The sequence below is a fragment of the Ranitomeya variabilis genome, chromosome 4, assembly GCF_051348905.1.
Source record: "Ranitomeya variabilis isolate aRanVar5 chromosome 4, aRanVar5.hap1, whole genome shotgun sequence".
NCBI lineage: Eukaryota > Metazoa > Chordata > Amphibia > Anura > Dendrobatidae > Ranitomeya > Ranitomeya variabilis.
The window spans coordinates 241,092,025-241,115,847 of NC_135235.1; the positions used below are offsets into that span (position 1 = coordinate 241,092,025).

At 50.4% G+C, this 23,823-nt stretch overlaps 2 protein-coding genes across 9 annotated transcripts in view; one reads left to right on the forward strand and one right to left on the reverse strand.

Annotated features, from left to right (window-relative positions):
• LDLRAD2 (low density lipoprotein receptor class A domain containing 2) overlaps positions 1-20,826 on the forward strand; it is a 34,834-nt gene extending 14,008 nt beyond the window's left edge. For 2 of the 4 annotated variants that reach the window (XM_077260482.1, XM_077260484.1), the window contains exons 2-5: positions 7,598-8,050; positions 8,164-8,337; positions 8,635-8,790; positions 19,898-20,826. In XM_077260482.1, coding sequence (XP_077116597.1) covers positions 7,598-8,050; positions 8,164-8,337; positions 8,635-8,790; positions 19,898-20,187 — 1,073 coding nt within the window. In that variant the 3' untranslated portion in view covers positions 20,188-20,826. Of the gene's footprint in view, positions 1-5,786; positions 6,464-6,877; positions 7,291-7,597; positions 8,051-8,163; positions 8,338-8,634; positions 8,791-19,897 lie in introns of those variants that run through there. The other 2 variants (XM_077260485.1, XM_077260483.1) reach the window with 2 other exon arrangements.
• Positions 20,827-22,473: 1,647 nt separating this feature from the next.
• The window catches only part of HSPG2 (heparan sulfate proteoglycan 2), a 237,714-nt gene continuing 236,364 nt past the window's right edge, over positions 22,474-23,823 (reverse strand). For all 5 annotated transcript variants that reach the window (XM_077260474.1, XM_077260476.1, XM_077260475.1 and 2 more), the window contains one exon: positions 22,474-23,019. In XM_077260474.1, the coding sequence (XP_077116589.1) occupies positions 22,844-23,019 (176 nt within the window). In that variant the 3' untranslated portion in view covers positions 22,474-22,843. The remainder of the gene's footprint in view (positions 23,020-23,823) is intronic.

Sequence of the window (23,823 nt, forward strand, 5' to 3'; positions counted from 1 at the left end):
AGGGTCCTCTCTCCTACTGTATCCTCACCCATCCCTTGTAGATTGTGAGCCCTCGCGGGCAGGGTCCTCTCTCCTACTGTATCCTCACCCATCCCTTGTAGCCTGTGAGCCCTCGCGGGCAGGGTCCTCTCTCCTACTGTATTCTCACCCATCCCTTGTAGATTGTGAGCCTTCGCGGGCAGGGTCCTCACTCCTCCTGTACCAGTTATGACTTGTATTGTTTAAGATTATTGTACTTGTTTTTATTATGTATTCCCCTGCTTACATGTAAAGCGCCATGGAATAAATGGCGCTATAACAATAAATAATATATATATATAGTGATAATATATAATACCGCCATATATATAGCGATAATATATATGGCTTTATTATATATTGTGGTATTACATGGCAATAATATATATGGTGGTGTGTATATATAGTGATAATATCTATGGTGGTATATATAGTGATAATATATATGGCGGTATATTTGGCGATAATATGGACAGTGGTAATTATATGTTTACACAACCATATAGTGAAATTAATTTAATATATAAAGAAATTATTTACCAAGTTTTCATTCCCACATCTCAGAGCAGCATGGTGTTGGGGAAGAGACACTGATTCCAGCGATGTGCCACTTACTGAAGTTTTGATAAAATCCGTTTTTCTCTGCTGCAGATCCACCACCTCTGCATAACCCTGCCCACAGCACTCTGTATAACCCTGCCCACAGCACTCTGCATAACCCTGCCCACAGCACTCTGTATAACCCCGCCCACAGCACTCTGCATAACCCTGCCCACAGCACTCTGCATAACCCTGCCCACAGCACTCTGCATAACCCCTGTGGAGACACGGGGTTGGCAGAAACCGCATGGATCAGGGATCGTCCCGCCATTCACCTGCTCTTCCTAATGTGGGCATAACGCTGCTCAGACAACGCAGCGTGAGGGTAAAGCAGTGTGGCAATGCTTTATTGAACCACAGAACAGGCAGATAACACATAGAACAGTCCCAGCACAGTACCCAAGATGGTGCACATTAGGCCGGGGTCACACTAGACCGTAATACGGACGAGTGCTATGCGATAAAAAAATCGCATAGCACTCGGCCCAATGTTAATCTATGCTCCAGCTCCCATCATCCGATATTTTCTCCACCGTATTTCGGATCCGAGGGAACTCGCAGCAGGCTGCGATTGTCAGCGTATCTCGGCCGAGACTCGCCAATGCAAGTCTATGGGTGCGCGAAAAAATCGGATTACACACGGACCATGCGTGTGCATTGCGAGAAATACGCAGCGGTGTTCTATAGAAAAGCCGGTAATTCAATTGCCTGCTTCTCATTTCTCCTTCCCAAACCCGACAGGATATGAGACATGGTTTACATACAGTAAACCATCTCATATCCCCCTTTTTTTTGCATATTCCACGCTACTAATGTTAGTAGTGTGTATGTGCAAAATTTGGCCACTGTAGCTGCTCAAATAAAGGGTTAAATGGCGGAAAAAATTGGCGTGGGCTCCCGCGCAATTTTCTCCGCCAGAGTAGTAAAGCCAGTGACTGAGGGCAGATATTAATAGCCAGGAGAGGGTCCATGGTTATTGGCCCCCCCCCGTGGCTACAAACATCTGCCCCCAGCCACCCCAGAAAAGGCACATCTGGAAGATGCGCCTATTCTGGCACTTGGCCACTCTCTTCCCACTCCCTGTAGCGGTGGGATATGGGGTAATGAAGGGTTAATGCCACCTTGCTATTGTAAGGTGACATTAAGCCAGATTAATAATGGAGAGGCGTCAATTATGACACCTATCCATTATTAATCCAATTGTCTGAAAGGGTTAAAAAAGACACACACACATTATTAAAAATGATTTTAATGAAATAAACACAGCGGTTGTTTTAGTATTTTATTGTTCTCTCAATCCATCAGAAGACCTTCGCTTGGCAAAATAATTAACGCACAAGATACATACCTTCCGATGATCTTTCACGTCCAACGAGGTAATCCATCTGAAGGGGTTAATTATTTTACAGCCATGAGCTGCGCTAATGCACTCGCTCGTGTCTGTAATCCCCGGGTGCTGAAAGGAAAGCTGAGTGATCTATACTTACATTGAGTTGCGGTGATGCGCCCTCTGGTGGATGTCCTCATGAACTGCAGCCTGGGAACTTTTTCCCACGCTCGAGCTCATATGAGGACAACCTGCAGGGGGCGCATCACCGCGACTGAAGGTAACTATAGGTCATTGACCTACATTTCCTTCATTCGCTGGGGCTTACAGGCACGAGCACAGCTGCATTAGCAGGGCTCCTGCTTGTAAAATATTTTAACCCCTTCAGATGGATTACCTCGTGGGACGTGACGGTTCATCTGAGGGTATGTATTTTGTGGGTTTATTATTTTGCCAAGCGAGGGTCTTAAAATGGATTGAGAGAGCAATAAAATATTAAAACAACCTGTGTGTTTATTTCATTAAAATACTTTTGAATCATGTGTGTGTTTTTTAACCCTTTCAGACAATTGGATTAATAATGGATAGGTGTCATAATTGACGCCTCTCCATTATTAATCTGGCTTAATGTCACCTTACAATAGCAAGGTGGCATTAACCCTTCATTACCCCATATCCCACCACTACAGGGAGTGGGAAGAGAGTGGCCAAGTGCCAGAATAGGCGCATCTTCCAGATGTGCCTTTTCTGGGGTGGCTGGGGGCAGATGTTTGTAGCCAGGGGGGGCCAATAACCATGGACCCTCTCCTGGCTATTAATATCTGCCCTCAGTCACTGGCTTTACTACTCTGGCGGAGAAAATTGCGCGGGAGCCCACGCCATTTTTTTCCGCCATTTAACCCTTTATTTGAGCAGCTACAGCGGCCAAATTTTGCACATACACACTACTAACATTAGTAGTGTGGAATATGCAAAAAAAAGGGGGATATGAGATGGTTTACTGTATGTAAACCATGTCTCATATCCTGTCGGGTTTAGGCAGGAGAAATGTGAAGCCGGCAATTGAATTACCGGCTTTTCACAGATATCGCGCTGAATTAAATATAAATACAGAATATATATATATGTGTCTCAATGACATTATATATATATATTATATATATATATATATATATATATACACTGTATATATGTTTTCCCGAACATTTGAGCACATAAATCCATTAGATGTCGGTTTTGCAAGCTTGCGAGAAAAACTCGGCATACGGATGTCACACGGATCATTTGATGCGAGGAAATCGCATCCTCGCACTGCACACGGATCACTGTTTTTTAAACATTTGTGCGATTCTCGGCCGTGAAAAACGGACCGTTTTTTTATACGTTAAGTGTGTCCCCGGCCTTAGTCTCACCCTTCTGCTGACTCGCTGGGATAACAGCAGCTGTGACTTCAGAGCTCCCAGGGTCACTACCCCACCTGTGAAATGCGCAGAGGAGGTATCAGGAAACTTCACACCTTCTTAGTCCTTTGAACAGACAAGCCAATTGCAGAGACACGGTATATTTACGCTGAGAAAGAAATATTACACAAAGAGTGTTCAAAAGAAATAATGCATTCATTGGTAAATAGCTGGCATCCAGTCACAAACTAAGGATTAGAATATTAACCTGAGAGGCTGGTCTAGAAATTTGACCTCCAGGTCGACTCTATAAATTAGGCCTACACACAAAGATGAAGATGTTCACATGTGGGGGAAGCCTGGAAAGCTGATGTGAGCCAAACCATATTCCCCCCCCCCCCCCAGGGACAGTACAGGACTGCAAATTTCAATATTTCTGTAAGTTTTCTCCCTTTAGTTTTATAACTGTTTTGCATATTTGTATGTCACCTTTTATTCCCATATTTTTATACCCTTTTATTGTAAGCACTGTACCTTTCCTATTAAAGCTTAAAACTTTAATAAGTCTGATCCTTGTATGCTCTAAAGAATCCATAGCCTTAAAGTGTGTGATCCTTATGATTGGCAGACAGTAGTAGTAATACTTCCGGGACTCATCGCCCGTGTATTCGGTGAGTGGTAGCAGCGTGTATGAGTGGGTGTGTGGCCTGGGCCGGTGTGTGATTTATGCTCCTATTACAGCATAGAACAGAGGTTGAATGCTGGACTGAGAGTGGGGAGATAGATTAACCCTTGCAGACACAACCCCCAGTCACATGCTGAGAAGCGGGTACGTGACACCCTCACCCTGTGTTGTCTGAGTAGCATTATGCCCACATTAAAGAGAGAGCGGACGTTCGGTGGGACAATCCCTAGTCCAGGCAGTTTCAGCTAGCGGATAGAGTTGCCCGCTGACCCTAGTGTCACCACACCCTAGTATCAGCCAGATCGTATTGTGATGGTCCCAGGTATTGGCCGGACCCTACTGTGTGGGTCCCTGGTATCGGCCGGACTATATTGTGATCACCTCTGGTATTGGCCGGACCCTACTTGGTGGGTCCCCGGGATCGGCTGGGCCCCATAGTGTGGGTCCCCGCTATAGACCGGGCCCTATTGGGGGAGTCCCGGTTGCAGCTGGGCCGTGTTGGTCCCTTTATGGTTTATGTGAGGCCATGCAGACCCGGGTTATATGTGGACAGAGAGGTCTGCAGACACTCAGCATCGCCTCCTAGTGTTGCAATAAGGGATTTATTCCATCCTGGCTGATTTGCTGCTGACAATCATCATGACTATCTGCGTCTTCCTGAGATTTGCCAGCAGCGTGTCTGCTTGTCCTCACTGCTCCACAAGATGTCCATGCGAGGGGAGGAGGAACGAGACACGGTACCAACAAAAATCCTAATTGTGTGTAAAGGAGAGGCGCGGCGGCTCGGAACATTGGAGCTGCGGTGAGGAGAGCTGCTTCGGCTGCCCGATGTTCCTGCACACATCGCAGCGGTGGGCGGCTGCTGATCTCCCATGGGGACAGAGGATCAGACATACTTCGTGTAAGATGCCCGATCATTGTATCCCACGTCCGGCTGAGGTCGGCAGCATTGTTGGGGCGCGCTCACACAGCTGCAGTAAATGGCGGATTCACATTTCCTTTAATATTACTGCCTTTTTTCATGTTTCGGGAGCCGATGACGACGACATTTTTATCTCATGGACGATTTATGAAATGGAATAGAAAAATGACTGAAAAACGGAGGAAAGCGGACAGAAAAACCAATGGTGGACGAGAAGCCGGCGCTGGGTGTGTGAACAGGCCCCGACCATCAGCCTGGACCATGAGGCCGTCCTTGAGCCGGGGGCCGATCCACAGAAGGGCGATATGTCCAGAGCGGAGCTGGGGCCACGAGCCGCAGTCGACTTCTGCTTGCCCCGTGGCACACTAATCCTGCAGCATTGATGCAACGTCTTGCCCCAGTCTTCTGTCCTCGTGTCCTTTATCGTCCCTGTCGGTTCCTCTCCTCCATTCTCTGGCTCCTCACTTCCAGCCTCCGGCTCCTCTCCTCCAGCATCCGGTTCCTCACTTCCAGCGTCAGGCTCCTCTCCTTCATTCTCCTCGCTTCCATTGTCCAGTTCCTCTCCTCCATTGTCTGGCTCCTCGCTTCCATCATCCGGCTCTTCTCCTCCATTCTCTGGCTCCTCACTTCCAGCCTCCGGCTCCTCTCCTCCAGCGTCCGGCTCCTCTCCTCCAGCGTCCGGCTCCTCACTTCCAGCGTCCGGCTCCTCTCCTTCATTCTCCTCGCTTCCATTGTCCAGCTCCTCTCCTCCATTCTCTGGTCCTCACTTCCGGCGTCTGGCTCCTCTCCTTCATTCTCCAGCTCCTTGCTTCCAGCATCTGGCTTCTCTCCTTCATTCTCTGGCTCCTCGCTTACATAGTCCGGCTCCTCTCCTCCATTCTCCGGCTTTTCGCTTCTAGAATCCGGCTCCTCTCCTTCAGCGACCGGCTCCTCTCCTCCAGTGTCTGGCTCCTCACCTCCATTCTCCAGCTCCTCTCTTCCAGCGACCCGCTCCTCCCCTCCTTCAGCGTCTGGCTCCTCTCCACCATTCTCTAGCTCCTCGCTTTGAGCGATCGGCTCCTCTCCTCTATTCTCTGGCTCCTCTCCTCACCTCCATTCTCCGTCTCCTCTTCTCCAGCTCCTCTCCTCCATCCTCCGGCTCCCCTCCACCAGCGACCGACTCCTTGCTTTCAGCTCCTCTCCTCCAGCATCCAGCTCCTCTCCTCCAGCATCTGGCTCCCCTCCTCCAGCATCCAGCTCCCCTCCTCCAGTGTCCGGCTCCTCTCCTCCAGCTCCTTCCCTCCACTCTGTCTCCTCTCCTCCAGAGTCCGGCTCATTGCTTCCAGGGTCTGGCTCCTCTCCTCCAGCGATCGGCTCTTTGCTTCCAGTGTTCGGCTCCCCTCCTCCAGCGTCCGGCTCCTCTCCTCCATTGTTAGGCTTCGTGGTTTCTACACTTCGGCCTTTTTTCTCCCCAGATTCGCGGCCGCCCAGAAACAGGCTGGAAATGCTCCGGAGGCCGCGATGACGCTGGGGTAAAGGGCGAGGCGTCACCTGCCCGATGGCGTGCTGCACATGGCTCGTTTCTTCACCCGTCATGGCGGCGGCACACCTCCCTCTATTCTGGGTGGAAAACTCGGCCTCTTCCTCAGAGACTCGTCCTGCACAGCTGCGGGGTCTGTTACAGTGTGTCGGTGCTGGGCCGGACGCTGCGGCGCGGGTTGTGCAGTGCAGGAACCCCCATGCTTTCCCCGTGACTCTGGCGTGACAACCTGCAGTCAGAAGCCGCCAGTTGGAGCCTGAGGCCATGTTCACACTGTGCGGGTTTTACCGCGGATCCGCGGCGATTTTGATGCTGCGGGTCCGCAGCAGTTTCCATAGCGTTTATATTACCATGTAAACCTATGGAAACCGCAAACCGCAGTGCACATGCTGCGGGAAAAACCGCGCAGAAACGCAGCGGTTTACAACCCGCAGCATGTCACTTCTTTGTGCAGAATCGCAGCGATTCTGCACCCATAGAAATGCATTGAACCGCTTACTTCCTGCATGGGGCTGTGCCCACGTTGCGGGAAGTAAGCGGATAATGTGCGGGTGGTACCCGGGGTGGAGGAGAGGAGACTCTCCTCCAGGCCCTGGGAACCATAAAATAGTGTAAAAAAAAAAGAATTAAAATAAAAAATGATGTTATACTCACCTCTCAGCGCTGCCCGCGGTTGTCCGGTATCAGGGTTGGTGTGCGAGCAGGACCTGCGGTGACGTCGCGGTCACATGACCATGACGTCACGAAGGTCCTTCTCGGCACAGCATCTTTGGAACCGGAGCGCCGAGTACAGCGCCGAGGAGATCCGGACATCAGAGGGTGAGTATTATTTTTATCATTACTATTGATGCTGCATATTGCTGCATATGCAGCATCAATAGTATAGGAGTAATCCCGCAGCGGAAACCGCGGAACAAACCGCGATAAATCTGCAGGGATAACCGCAGCGGTTTTGCCCTGCAGATTTATCAATTCCGCTGCGGGATAAACCTGCAGAGCACACCGCAAAGTGTGCACATGGCCTGAGTGTGAGGGTGGTCCGGGGGTCGCCATTAGATTCTTCGCAGTGGGGGCGCTCTCTGCCGCCATATACATGTGATAACCGCTGCGTCCTGTCCCTCTGCAGTCAGCATGGTGGACTTCTGCGGACAGACCGTCGGGGGAGATGGGATGATCGTCCGCTCACACGCCGACTCTCGGAAATACTACTTTGTGGCTATGGGCACCGACTGCCACGTGACCATGCGGGCGGCCACCCTGAAGGACAAGGTCCAGTTCCAGTTCCGCTTCTTCCTGGTGTACAGCCTCCTGCGGATGTCCAATGGCAGCGCCCGCGCTTCACCCTCCCTGGACACCCCGCGGCCCCCAGGAGCCCACAGTGACCCCTGTAATGCCGGTTCCTACATCCAGTTCTACGACGGCAGAGACCTCCATGCAGAGCCGTTGGGCTTCCCACTCTGTGGTAAAACGATCCCCAGGCCCGTCCTGTCCACCGGAGCCCACCTGACTCTGCGCCTGGTGACCCGCGGGCAGCAGCCCAGAGTGGACTTTGTGGGGGACTTCACCTCCTTCCGAGTAGGTGAGTGCAGTTGTCGCAGGTTCCTCCTCGGTTACATGTCTGGATCGTTACTGACCCCAGGAGCGCCGGTGACATGGCGGCAGTCACACCGCTAACGTCTTGGTCTTTTCCAGGCTTCAACGCCTCGGAGTGCCGGTCGGAGCCGTATTTCTCCTGCCACAATGGTAAATGTGTCCCAGACAGCCTGGTGTGTGACCCGCAGGGCATCGATAACTGTGGAGACGGCAGCGATCAGGCCAGCGGCCCCCCGGCCAACTGCGTCTCCACCGACAGAAGCGGCGGCCCAGGTGAGCGCTCTGTCTGACTGGGGGGATCAGTGGTGGCACACTGCCGGGATCTGAGGATGGATGGGGGTCCCTCATGTCTCTGCTCTGACCAGACGGGTTCTGAGGAGGAAGAACGGGGGTCCCTCATGTCTCTACTCTGACCAGCCTTGTTCTTGAGGAGGAAGGACGGGGGTCCCTAATGTCTCCTGCATGTGTTGTGATTGGCGCTGATCACCTCAGAGAAAAAAACAGAGAAAAATGTTCCCCCGTTAACGGATCGGACCCCCACTGTTCCTCATGTGTATGATTGTTTGGCAGGTACCATCGGCACCAGAACTCCGGCTGAAGCCAAAAACCCTGGCACGACTTCTGTACCAGATCTGCAGTTGCTGGTGGGAAATCTCACCTGTGGGAATGAGGCCAACCAGAAGCCGCTTGTTCCAGAAGTTGTCCAACCTCACGGCTCCAGCTTAGGTACATGACATTTACTGAGGGTCCGCTGAATCGTGGGCAAACACTGCAGGTGTCCCCAGGGACTATAAGCAGTCACCCCTTCCTAAAACTACTACAAGAACAGTCACCCCCCCCAAACACTACAGGTGTTGCAGAGGACTACAAGAACAGTCACACCCCCCACCCCCAAACACTACAGGTGTCCCCAGGGACTTCAAGAACAGTCACCCCTTCTCAAAAACACTACAGGTGTTCCTGGGGACTACAAGAACAGTAAAGGTACCTTCACACTAAGCGACTTTACAACGATAGCGATCCGTGACGTTGCAGCGTCCTGGCTAGCGATATCGTTGTGTTTGACACGCAGCAGCGATCAGGATCCCGCTGTGAGATCGCTGGTCGTTGCTGAAAGTCCAGAACTTTATTTCGTCGCTGGATCTCCCGCTGACATCGCTGAATCGGTGTGTGACACCAATCCAGCGATGCCTTCACTGGTAACCAGGGTAAACATCGGGTTACTAAGCGCAGGGCCGCGCTTAGTAACCCGATGTTTACCCTGGTTACCATTGTAAAAGTAAAAAAAAAAAAAAAAACACTCACATTCCGGTGCCCGGCGTCCGCTTCCTGCACTCCTCCTGCATCCTGTGTAAGTGCCGGCCGTAAAGCAGAGCGGTGACGTCACCGCTCTGCTCTGTGGGAGATGCCGGAGATGTTCGGCGCTGACACAGGATGCAGGAGGAGTGCAGGGAAGCGGACGCCGGGCACCGGAATGTGAGTATGTGTTTTTTTTTTTTTTTTACTTTTACAATGGTAACCAGGGTAAACATCGGGTTACTAAGCGCGGCCCTGCGCTTAGTAACCCGATGTTTACCCTGGTTACCAGGGGACTTCGGCATTGTTGGTCGCTGGAGAGCCGTCTGTGTGACAGCTCCCCAGCGACCACACAACGACTAAACAGCGACGCTGCAGCGATCGGCATCGTTGTCTGTATCGCTGCAGCGTCGCTTAGTGTGAAGGTACCTTAACGCCCTACACACTGCAAGTGTCCCTGGGAACTCCAAGAACAGCCACCACCCAAACACTAACATTAAAGGAACAGTTCCTCCTCCAAACAGTATAGACGTCCCAGGGAACTACAAGAACTGTCACCACCCAAACACTACAAGAACAAACACTAATATTAAAAGAACAGTTACCCCCTAAACACTACAGGCATCCCAGGGAACTACAAAAAACAGTTACCCCCAAAACACTACAAGAACAGTCACCCCCCCAAACACTAACATTTAAAGAACAGTTACCCCCCCTTCCCCAAACAGTATAGACGTCCCAGGGAACTACAAGAACATTCACCCCCACAAAACACTACAGGTGTCCCTGGGCACTACAAGAACAGTAACGCCCTACACACTGCAAGCATCCCAGGGAACTCCAAGAACAGCCACCCCAGAAAAACACTAACATTAAAAGAACAGTTCCTCCCTCAAACAGTATAGGCGTCCCAGGGAACTACAACAATTGTCACCCCCAAAACACTACAAGAATAGTCACCCCCCCCTAAACACTACAAGAATAGTCACCACCCAAACACTACAAGAACAAACACTAATATTAAAAGAACAGTTACCCCCTAAACACTACAGGCATCCCAGGGAACTACAAAAAACAGTTACCCCCAAAACACTACAAGAACAGTCACCCCCCCAAACACTAACATTTAAAGAACAGTTACCCCCCCCTTCCCCAAACAGTATAGACGTCCCAGGGAACTACAAGAACATTCACCCCCACAAAACACTACAGGCGTCCCTGGGCACTATAAGAACAGTAACGCCCTACACACTGCAAGCATCCCAGGGAACTCCAAGAACAGCCACCCCAGAAAAACACTAACATTAAAAGAACAGTTCCTCCCTCAAACAGTATAGGCGTCCCAGGGAACTACAACAATTGTCACCCCCAAAACACTACAAGAATAGTCACCCCCCCTAAACACTACAAGAATAGTCACCACCCAAACACTACAAGAACAAACACTAATATTAAAAGAACAGTTACCCCCTAAACACTACAGGCATCCCAGGGAACTACAAAAAACAGTTACCCCCAAAACACTACAAGAACAGTCACCCCCCCAAACACTAACATTTAAAGAACAGTTACCCCCCCTTCCCCAAACAGTATAGACGTCCCAGGGAACTACAAGAACATTCACCCCCACAAAACACTACAGGCGTCCCTGGGCACTATAAGAACAGTAACGCCCTACACACTGCAAGCATCCCAGGGAACTCCAAGAACAGCCACCCCAGAAAAACACTAACATTAAAAGAACAGTTCCTCCCTCAAACAGTATAGGCGTCCCAGGGAACTACAACAATTGTCACCCCCAAAACACTACAAGAATAGTCACCCCCCCCTAAACACTACAAGAATAGTCACCACCCAAACACTACAAGAACAAACACTAATATTAAAAGAACAGTTACCCCCTAAACACTACAGGCATCCCAGGGAACTACAAAAAACAGTTACCCCCAAAACACTACAAGAACAGTCACCCCCCCAAACACTAACATTTAAAGAACAGTTACCCCCCCCTTCCCCAAACAGTATAGACGTCCCAGGGAACTACAAGAACATTCACCCCCACAAAACACTACAGGCGTCCCTGGGCACTATAAGAACAGTAACGCCCTACACACTGCAAGCATCCCAGGGAACTCCAAGAACAGCCACCCCAGAAAAACACTAACATTAAAAGAACAGTTCCTCCCTCAAACAGTATAGGCGTCCCAGGGAACTACAACAATTGTCACCCCCAAAACACTACAAGAATAGTCACCCCCCCTAAACACTACAAGAATAGTCACCACCCAAACACTACAAGAACAAACACTAATATTAAAAGAACAGTTACCCCCTAAACACTACAGGCATCCCAGGGAACTACAAAAAGTCACCCCCAAAACACTACAAGAACAGTCACCCCCCCAAACACTAACATTAAAAGAACAGTTATTCCCCCCCAAACAGTATAGGTGTCCCAGGGAACTACAAAAACAGTCACACCCCCCTAAATACTACAAGATTAGTCACCCCCCCAAGCAGTACAGGTGTTCCTGGAGACCAGAAGAACAGTCACCCCCCAAACACTGCAGGTGTTGTCGGGGGCTACAAGAACAGTCACCCCCGCTACACACTACAGGTGTCCCCGGGGACTGCAAGATCAGTCACACCCCCCAAACACTAACATTAAAAGAACAGTTACCCCCTAAACACTACAGGCATCCCAGGAAACTACAAGAACAGTCACACCCAAAACAGTACAAGAACAGTCACCCCCCAAACACTAAAAGAACAGTCACCATCTAACAATAACGTTAAAACAGTTACCCCCCAAACACTACAGGCATCCCAGGGAACTACAAAAACCCACAAAACATGACAAGAACAGTCACCCCCCTAAACACTACAGGTGTCACTGGGGACTACAAGAGCGGTCACCCCCTCAAACATTACAGATGTTGCCGGGGCCTACAAGAACAGTCACCCCCCCAAACACTACAGGTGTGGCTGGGGACTACAAGAGCGGTCACCCCCTCAAACATTACAGGTGTTGCCGGGGACTACAAGAACATTCACCCCCTAAGCAATACAGGTGTTCCCGGAGAACAGTCACCCCCAAACACTGCAGGTGTCGTCAGGGGCTAAAAGAACAGTCACCCCCCCTACAGGTGTCCCCGGGGACTGAAAGAACAGTAACCCCCTACACACTACAGGCGTCCCAGGGAACTACAAGATCAGTCACACACCCCAAACACTAACATTAAAAGAACAGTTACCCCTAAACACTACAGGTGTCCCAGGGAACTGCAAGAACAGTCACAACAAAACACTACACGAACAGTTACCCCTCAAACACTAGCTGTCACGGATCCCTTACTCCGTGGTGTCACTAATTCGTCACGGGGTTGCGCCTGCAAGGGTTAATCTATCTCCCCTCTCTCAGTCCAGCATTCAACCTCTGTCCTATGCTGTAATGGGAGCATAAATCACACACTGACCCAGGCCACACACCCGCTCATACACGCTGCCACCACTCACCAAATACACGGGCGATGAGTCCCGGAAATATTAATACTAATAATGTCTACAACTCATAAGGCTCACACACCTTAGGCTATGGATACTTTTAGAACATTCAAGGTTCAACTTGTTAAAGTTTTATACTTTAATACAAAAAGGTTTTGTGCTTACAGTAAGAAAAAGGTATAAAAATATGATAATAAAAAGACATACAATTTATGCAAAACAGTATAACAGGAGAAAACTTACAGAAATCATCTAACTTGGTAGTCTGCTTTCTGCTCCCTGAGGGTAGGATGAATGTAGATTGGATCACACCAGCTCGGCTGCCCCCATTATGTGAACACGATTCTAGGTATACAAGTCTAATTTACAGCTTTGGTATGGAGGTCATATTTCTAGACCAGCCCCTCAGGTTAATATCTTAATTGCTTGTTTTTCGATTGGACCATGGCCGCGCTACCAATGAATATATTATTTTCTCTTGAGTGTTGTGAATTTACCTTTTGGCTCCCTCTAGTGGTTACTAGTGATTTGACTCTGGGTATGTCATTCATCCCTTGTATGCTCACCTGGGTCGTTAGGTCAGGGGTGTTGCTATATAAGCTCCCTGGACCTTCAGTTCAATGCCTGGCAATGTTGTAATCAGAGCTAATCTGTTGTGCTCTTGTCTACTGATCCTGGTTCCTGCTAAATTAAGCTAAGTCTGCTTTCTTGCTTTTTGCTATTTGTTTTTGTTTGCATTTTTGTCCAGCTTGTACATAATCTGTATCCTAACCTTGCTGGAAGCTCTAGGGAGGCTGGAGTTCTCCCCCCGGGCCGTTAGATGGTTCGGGGGTTCTTGTATCTCCAGTGTGGAATTTTGTTAGGGTTTTTGTTGACCATATAAGTTATCTTACTACATTCTGCTATTAGTAAGTGGGCCTCTCTTTGCTAAACCTAGTTCATCTCTGTGTTTGTCATTTCCTCTTACCTCACCGTTATTATTTGTGGGGGGCTTGTATCCGACTTTTGGGGTCTATTCTCTGGAGGCAAGAGAGGTCTTTGTTTTCCTCTTCTAGGGGTAGTTAGTCCTCCGGCTGGCGCGAGACATCTAGCGACCAACGTAGGCATGTTCCCCGGCTACTTCTAGTGTTGGCGTTAGGAGTAGTTATATGGTCAACCCAGTTACCACTGCCCTATGAGCTGGATTTTTGTACGTCGCAGACTTACTTGTTCCTCTGAGACCCTCGCCATTGGGGTCATAACACTTGAGATCCTTTGTGTATGTTCTCACAGAGATACTATCAGACCGTAATTGACATCTCTCTTCCAAGAGCTAGGAGGTGTCAAATGTTCCCTTTCTTTTTGCTCCTAGCTAGTCCCCCTGGTGAGATTTGGAGATAGAAGTCTGCTTCTCTCAGGAAAATACACATTAACACCTGGGTGAGACCTGCCTTCAGGACAGATGTTACATTATCACTAGCCACACATATAACCTTAAACATACAGTATGTCTCTACACACATATACACATATTTCACCACACTAAAATTAAAAGAACAGTCACCCCCCCAAACACTACAGGCGTCCTAAGGAACTACAAGAACAGTAACCCCCAACACACTACAGGCGTCCCAGGGAACTACAAGATCAGTGTCACGTACCCGCTTCTCAGCACGTTACTTGGGGTTGCGCCTGCAAGGGTTAATCTAGCTCTCTCAGTCCAGAACTCAACCTCTGTCCTATCCTTTAATTGGAGCATAAATCACCCCCAACACAATCCGCACACCCCGCTCATTCACGCTGCCACCAATCACCGAACGCACGGGCGATGAGTCTTGGAAATATTACTACTACTGTCTGAAAATCATAAGGATCACACACTTTAAGGCTATGGATTCTTTAGAACATACAAGGTTCAGACTTATTAAAGTTTTAAGCTTTAATAGAAAAGGTTCAATGCTTACAATAAAAAGGGTATAAAAATATGGGAATAAAAAGTGACATACAAATATGCAAAACTGTTATAAAATAAAGGGATAAAAACTTACAGAAATATCGAACTTTGCATTCTGATTCTCTGTCCCTGGGAGAGGGAGAAATATAGAATGGCTCACATCAGCTTTCCAGGCTTCGCCCACATGTGAACATCTTTCTTTGTGTAAAGGCCTAATTTATAGAGTCAACCTGGAGGCCAAATTTCTAGACCAGTCCCTCGGGTTAATATTATAATTGCTGGTTTGTGATTGGACCATGACCACTCCACCAAATATATTATTTTCTCTGAAACTCATTGCGTAATGTTCCTCACAGATAGACAGTGTCAGGCTGTAATTGACATCTCTCTTCAAAAGAGCCATAAGGTATGAAACACTTCCCCTTCCTGGTTCTTAGCAAGACCCCCTGGTGAGATTGGAGACAGGAGACTGCCTTCTCAGGATAACATATGCTGTGACCCCTGCAGTCTCAGGACAGATGTTAAATTACTGCTAGTCATACACTCATACCTACACGTATTTCACTACAGCTCCCTCCTTATGAACGTGCATGGGGGTTGACTTACAGGTCAGCTCCCGAGCGTGTATCTGGTTCCGCACTGCCTTGGCGAGATAGGCCATCAGCATTGCTGTGATCAACTCCCTTCTTACATTGAATTGTGAAATCATATTGCTGTAATATCAGACTCCATCTAAGCAATTTCCCGTTGTCCCCAACTACTCTTGAGCCAACTCAATGGGTTATGATCTGTGATCACGGTGAAGTTGCGCCCATAGAGGTATGGTTGCAGCTTCTGCAGAGCCCACACAATTGCTAAACATTCATTTTCAATGGTGGCATAAGCCACTTCTCTGGGCAGGAGTTTCCTGCTTAGGTAAAGAATTGGGTGCTCCTCACCTTGTTGGTTCACCTGGCTGAGAACTGCACCTAGCCCATAGGTGCTGGCATCTGTCTGCACTACAAACCTGCGAGTGAAATCTGGGGCCTGAAGGATGGGTGAACTAACCAATGCTGACTTTAGGGCAGAAAATGATTCCTCACACTGAGGACTCCAGGAGACAATTTTAGGAAGCTTCCTCCTGGTCAGATCAGTTAACGGTTTGGCTAGAGCACTGTAGTTTGGTACAAACCTCCTATAGTAGCCAGCTGTACCCATTAAGGACAGTACCTGCTTCTTGGTTCGTGGGGTGGGCCAGGCTGTAATGACTTCTACCTTCCCTGGCTCAGGTTTTAGCAGTCCTCACCCACTCGGTGACCTAGGTATTGTACGTCCCGTATGGCTACCTGACACATCCCTGGCTTAACAGTAAGACCTGCAGTTTTAAGCCTTTGCAACACCTGAGAAAGATGTACAAGGTGTTCCTCCCAAGAATTACTAAAAATGGCTATATCATCGAGATAAGCAATGGCAAAATCATCACATCCTTCCAATAAGTGATTGACCAACCTCTAGAACGTGGCAGCGGCATTCCTCTTACCAAATGGCATCACCAGGAACTCAAACAGCCCAAATGGCATTATAAAGGCAGACCTCTCCTGAGCTTCCTTGGTCAGGGGTATCTGCCAGTATCCCCTACTTAGGTCCATGATGGTGAGGTATGATGCTTTAGCTAGCTGCTCTAACAGCTCATCTATCCTCGGCATGTGGTAGACCTCACATGTAGTTAGATTTAATTTCCTGTAGTCTACACAGAACCTTGTAGTACAGTCTTTTTTTGGAAAAAGAACCACAGGCGAGGCCTAGGCACTCTGGGATTTTTGTATTACCTTGAGGTTCAGCATCTCCTCTACCTGTTCCCTCATGTGTGCCTTCACCTCTGCCGACACCCGGTATGCAGACTCCCGTACTGGGGGATTAGTACCAGTGTCCACATGGTGAGTTGCTAAGTGAGTCCTCCCAGGCTCCCCTGTGAAGACTTCGGTGAACTCGCTGAGCGCCCCCATCTGCTCAGACCTCTGATTGTGGGATAGTTCATGGTTAAACTCTGCTGACTCCAGGAATTCAACCTCTGTCCTATGCTGTAATGGGAGCATAAATCACACCCTGACACAGTCCACACACCACGCTCATACACGCTGCCACCACTCACCGAACACATGGGCGATGAGTCCTGGAAATATTACTACTACTGTCTGCCAATCATAAGGATCACACTTTAAGGCTGTGGATTCTTTTAGAGCATACAAGGTTCAGACTTATTAAAGTTTTAAGCTTTAGTAGAAAAGGTACAATGCTTACAATAAAAAGGGTATAAAAATATGGGAATAAAAAGTGACATACAAATATGCAAAAACAGTGATAACATAAAGGGATAAAACTTACAGAAATATCAAACTTTGCATTCTGATTCTCTGTCCCTGTGGGGAGGGAGAAATATGGAATGGCTCACATCAGCTTTCCAGCTTCCCCCACATGCGAACATCTTTCGTTGTGTAAAGGCCTATTTTATAGAGTGAACCTGGAGGTCAAATTTCTAGACCAGCCTCTCAGGTTAATATTATAATTGCTGGTTTGTGACTGGACCATGGCCACTCCACCAATCAATATATTATTTTCTCTGAAACTCTTTGTGTAAGGTTTCTCATAGATAGATAGTGTCAGGCTGTAATGTACTTCTCTCTTCAAAAGAGCCAGAAGGTGTGAAATGTTTCCCCTTCCAGGTTCTTAGCAAGGCCCCCTGGCGAGATTGGAGACAGGAGACTGCCTTCTCAGGATAACATATGCTGTGAGACCTGCAGTCTCAGGACAGATTTTAAATTACTGCTAATCATACATTCATACCTATACATATTTCACTACAATCAGTCACACCCCCCAAACACTAACATTAAAAGAAGTTACCCCCCAAACACTACAGGTGTCCCAGGGAACTACATGATCAGTCACACATAAAACACTACAAGAACAGTCGGCCTTAAACACTAACATTAAAAAACAGTCACCCCCCAAATACTGCAGGCATCCCAGGGAACTACAAGAACTGTCGCCACCTAAACTCTACAGGCATAACCATGGACTACACAAACCATCACCCACAAACTACAGGCGTACCCAAGAACTAAACGTTACACCATAAACCCTAAAGACGTCATCAGGGACTTCACAAACGGTCACCCCCAAAACAATAACATTAAAAGAACAGTCACCCCCTGAAACACTACAGATGTCCCAGGGAACTACAAGAACAGTCATCCCCCCAAACCCTACAGGTGTCTCTAGGGACAACAAGAACAGTCACCCCTCAAACACTAACATTAAAAGAACAGTTACCCCCCAAACACTACAGTCCAAGGGATCTACAAGAACAGTCACACACCAAGCACTAAAAGTGTCCCCGGGGACTACAAGAACAGTCACCCTCCAAACACTACATGTACAGTCACCCCCCAAACACTACAGGTGTCCAAGGGATCTACAAGAAAAGTCATCTCCCAAACACTGTTCTTGTAGTCCCCAGGGACTCTTGTAGTCACCCCCCCTCAAACAGTAGAGGTGTCCAAGGGAACAACAAGAACAGTTACCCCCGTAAACACTACAAGAGCACTCACCCCACAAACACTACAAGAACAGTCACCCCTCAAACACTAACATTAAAAGAAAAGTTACCCCCCAAACGCTACAGGCCAGAGAACTACAAGAACTGTCACCTCTTAAACTCTACAGGCATAACCGGGACTACACAAACTGTCACCCACAAACTACAGGCATAGTCAGGGACTAAAAGAACAGTTACCCCATAAACACTACAGACGTCACCGGAGACTACAAGAACAGTCCCCTTCCCCTAAACCTACATGTACAGTCACCCCCCAAAATGCTACAGGCATCCCAGGGAACTACACGAACTGTCGCCCCCTAAACTCTACAGGCATAACCGGGACTACACAAACTGTCACCCACAAACTATAGGCGTAGTCAGGGACTAAAAGAACAGTTACCCCATAAACACTATAGAAGTCACCAGGGACTACAAGAACAGTCCCCTTCCCCTAAACACCACATGTACAGTCACTCCCCCCCCAAACACTACAGGCATCCCAGGGAACTACAAGAACTGTCGCCCCCCTAAACTCTACAAGCATAACCGTGGACTACACGAACCATCACCCACAAACTACAGGCGTACCCAGGGACTAAAAGAACAGTTACCCCCTAAACACTACAGGTGACTACCAGAACAGTCACCCCCAAACACTACAAGAACAGTAACCCCCAAGCGCTACAGCCATCCCCAGGGACCACAAGAATAGTAAGAACAGTCATCTCCCTAACACTACAGGTGTCCCTGGGGACAACAAGAACAGTCACCCCCCACTAAACACTACAAGAACAGTCACCCCCTAAATACTAACATTAAAAGAACAGTTACCATCCAAAACATTACAGGCGTCAATGGGGACTACAAGAACAGTTAAAGCCCCCAAACAATCATCCAGGCGTCCCCAGGGACTACAAAACTAGTCACTCCTCCAAACACTACAGGGATAAAAGAACAGTCACCCCCCCATCAAACACTACAGGCATCCCCAAATACTTTAGTCATCCCCAGGGGCTATAAGAACCATCACTCCCCAAACACTACAGGCGTCCCCAGGTGCTACAAGAACCATCGCATACCAAACACTACAGGTGTCCTTGGGGACCACAAAAACCCTGACATCCCAAACACTATAGGCAAATCCAGGGATTACAGGAACCATGGCATCCAGTGTCCCCATGGGCTGCAAGAATCATCACACCCCACATACAGGCATCCCCCCCCGCTTGGGCTACAAGAATCATCACATCCCACACACTACAGGCGATCCACACACAGATCACCTGTCGGTTGGATGCCGAATTCCTCTTGGTTGTTCTGTGACCTCTGTTTTGTAGATTGGGGGCCCCCTTTAATCCGACCTCATGTCTCCTGCTCCGAGATGTCATCCATTGTGCCACGCCAGGCCGGTGGATGAGACCAGGTGTAAGGGACCCTTTCGGTGTTAGCCGCTCTACCACTGCTATGCACTGCTTTGTGAGGGATGATTGCAGCCAGTGACTTACACATCTATCTTGCAGAGCGGAGATCCTATGCCTCCTTCCACTACCTGTACATCATCCTGGGCTTCGTGGTCGGCGTCGCTCTCTTGTTCTGGTGTTGCTGGTCTCCGGGCTGGTTCCTCTGGAGAGTCGGCGTCTGCAGGTTCATTCCCTGCTGCAACTCGTTCTGCGCCTCCTGTCACCTCTGCACTCGCAGCTGCATCTTACAGGACAAGGTGCGACCCTGTAAAGTCACCCCTCAGGACACAGTCCCTACAGAGCCGGTGAGTTTCTCACCTATGGGGGCCACTGCGGGGCAGGGGCCGTGACGTCACTGACGGTGTGGGGACAGATCTACATGAAGAATGGCTAGAGAGTCCAGGGACTGCATTTCATGTCATGGACGCTCTCGCTGCAGACTGTGCCTTGGATTCTCTCGCTGCACCCTGTATCATGGACTCTTACTGCATGCCATGCCCCAGATGCTCTCGCTGTACCCTATGGCATGGATACTCTTGCTGTAGGCCATGCCTTCGACACTCATGCTGCCCCCTATATCATGGACGATCTCGCTGAAGGCCTCGCCCCAGACACCCTCGTCCGCCTCGCACCAGATGCCCCCACCCTGGACGTCCTCCTCGCACTAGACGCCCTCACCCGCCTCACCTCATGCGCCCTCAGCCGCCTTGCCCTGGGCACCCTCACCAGCTGTGCCCCTCTATTTACTCGCTTCTTGTACATTACACACTTCTGATTTATGTTCCAGGACTCTCCTTTTGATTACGGCCGCTCTCAGACACGACAACGCCACGTTCCAAAATCTGTTTTATTGGTTAGTTGTGATGTAACAGGACGACATGACGGGTTGTGCCCCCTGAGAGGTACAGACCCCTGATAGCACCTGTACCGCAGCACATGGTGGAGCTGTACAGCTCATCTGCTGGTTCTGATGCTCGCAGCTTTGGTCTCATGCTGGCAGGAACGACACAGGCTTAGACCCTGGGGGGCTGACGTACGAGGACCACGCGCCATGTAAGAGATTCCTGAAATGTGCTGTACAGCGGCTGAATACTGATCCGATGAGTTCACATGAGATGCCCGATGCCTCTATTCAGCGAGCAGGGACTCGAGTGACCAGACCATCACACAAACACTTCCACGGCTAGGGCAGGACTGGTGCCCGCCACACCCTGCAGGCCAATAGGACTCACTCCCACTCGGAGAGGGTCCGCACATTTGTGCACGTCAGGGCGGGGGCCGCTGGATAAAGCACAGATTCTGCGACAATGTACTGTCTTCTGTCCACAACCCCAGATATAGAGAGACCCCCAGAAACAGGCAGAGAGGAATGATGAAGATTTACCTGGAACCGTGGACCTGAGCGCCCCTCACCTTCCTGGTGAACTGGTGACCACTAATGTAACAAGCCCTGAGGAGACCCCGGGGGGGATGGGGAATAAAGGACCTCCCCGCCCTACAATAAATACACGGAGAGGTGTCTGGGAGCTGGCGGGACGAGATGGCCACACGACGAGTCACTCGCGATATGAGCTAGCCACACGAGTCACCCGCGATACGAGTTGGCCTCACAAAGAGACGCCCGCGATAGGAGCTAGCCATACAATGAGCCGCCCGCGCTACAAGCTAGCCACACGATGAGCTGCCCGTGATACGAGCTAGCCACAAGATGAGCCGCCCGCTATAAGAGCTAGTCACACGACGAGCAGCCTGCGATACGAGCTAGCCACACGAGCCGCCCGCGATACGAGCTAGCCACAAGACGAGCTGCCCGCGATACGAGCTAGCCACAAGACGAGCTGCCCGCGATATGAGCTAGCCACAAGACGAGCCGCCCGCAATATGAGCTAGCCACACAATGAGCCACCCGCTATAAGAGCTAGTCACACGACGAGCAGCCTGCGATACGAGCTAGCCACACGAGCCGCCCGCGATACGAGCTAGCCACAAGACGAGCTGCCCGCGATATGAGCTAGCCACAAGACGAGCCGCCCGCGATATGAGCTATCCACACAATGAGCCACCCGCTATAAGAGCTAGCCACACGACGAGCAGCCTGCGATATGAGCTAGCCACACGATGAGCTGCCCGCGATAAGAGCTAGTCACACGACGAGCAGCCCGCGATACGAGCTACTCACAAGGCAAGCCACCTGCGATACGAGCTAGCCAAAGAGCCGCCCGCGATATGAGCTAGCCACAAGACGAGCTGCCTGTGATACGAGCCAGCCACACAAAGAGCCGCTTGCGATACACGCTAGCCACATGACAAGCCGCCTGCGATATGAGATGTCCACACGACAAGCTGCCCGCGATACGAGACGGCCACGCGACGAGCCCACCATATGACGAGATGGCATACAAGTAGCCTGCTATATAAGCCACCCACGTGACGACCATGTATGTGCCATATGTGATGGACATGGGGTGTTTCTAGGTGGGCGACTCCTGCACTGTGTGGGGCGGGGTGTCAAACGTCTCCAGGGAAACGGTGTCAGACGTCACCAGGGGGCGGGTTGTCGGATGTCTCCAGGGGGGCGGGGTGTCGGATGTCTCCAGAGGGGGGCAGGGGTCGGATGTCTCCAGGGGGGGGGGGCAGGTGTCGGATGTCACCAGGGGGGCGGGGGGGCAGGTGTCGGATGTATCCGGGGGGGGGCAGGGTGTCAGACGTCACAACATCGAGATGTTAGTTGTTTTTTTTTGTTAGGGATTCTTTTTAAAAAACAAACATCTGGTTCATTACATACAAATTTCCTTCATCCGGGAGTAAAACACATGAAATCTGACAATAAAAAAATAATTAAAAAGAGATGGGTAATACAGACGTGCCGTCCAAATCGTCTCCTTAGCACCGCGGGGGTTTGGTAGCAGCAGAAGCACCGTTTATTCAGACTTCACCGACTCTGTCCTGTCTGGGTTCCTCTCTAGTCTCTTGCTTGCCCCAGTTTTGGCTCTCGGGAGCCCTCACCTAGGACGGGCACTCTCTGGTGTTGTGTGCGGCCTCTGCTTGGTGCTTCAGGTCTATGGGCTGGCGCGATGGCTGGCGCGGTGGCTGGGCATTTAGCAGGACCAAGTTTTTGATGCATCCAGTGATGCCAGTGGAGAACTTCCCTCCTGTCGTGAGCTTCACGTGGGGGGCACCACCTGGAAAAAGGTAGAGGTCAGGAAATGGGCTGCTGTGTCACGAGAAAGTGTGCGGCGGGAACAAATATAACACAAGGAGGCCCCACCGGGTGCTCGGCAGCAACAGGGAGGCCCTACCAAGCACTGGTCCGGTACAGGGAGACCCCGCCAAGCACTCATCTGGTACAGGGAGACCCCGCCGAGCACTCGTCTGGTACAGGGAGACCCCGCCGAGCACTCGTCCGGTACAGGGAGACCCCGCCGAGCACTCGTCCGGTACAGGGAGACCCCGCCGAGCACTCGTCCGGTACAGGGAGGCCCCGCCGAGCACTCGTCCGGTACAGGGAGACCCCGCCGAGCACTCGTCCGGTACAGGGAGACCCCGCCGAGCACTCGTCCGGTACAGGGAGACCCCGCCGAGCACTCGTCCGGTACAGGGAGACCCCGCCGAGCACTCGTCCGGTACAGGGAGGCCCCGCCGAGCACTCGTCCGGTACAGGGAGACCCCGCCGAGCACTCGTCCGGTACAGGGAGGCCCCGCCGAGCACTCGTCCGGTACAGGGAGGCCCCGCCGAGCACTTGTCCGGTACAGGGAGACCCCGCCGAGCACTCGTCCGGTACAGGGAGACCCCGCCGAGCACTCGTCCGGTACAGGGAGGCCCCGCCGAGCACTCGTCCGGTACAGGGAGGCCCCGCCGAGCACTCGTCCGGTACAGGGAGGCCCCGCAGAGCACTCGTCCGGTACAGGGAGGCCCCGCCGAGCACTCGTCCGGTACAGGGAGGCCCCGCCGAGCACTCGTCCGGTACAGGGAGACCCCGCCGTGA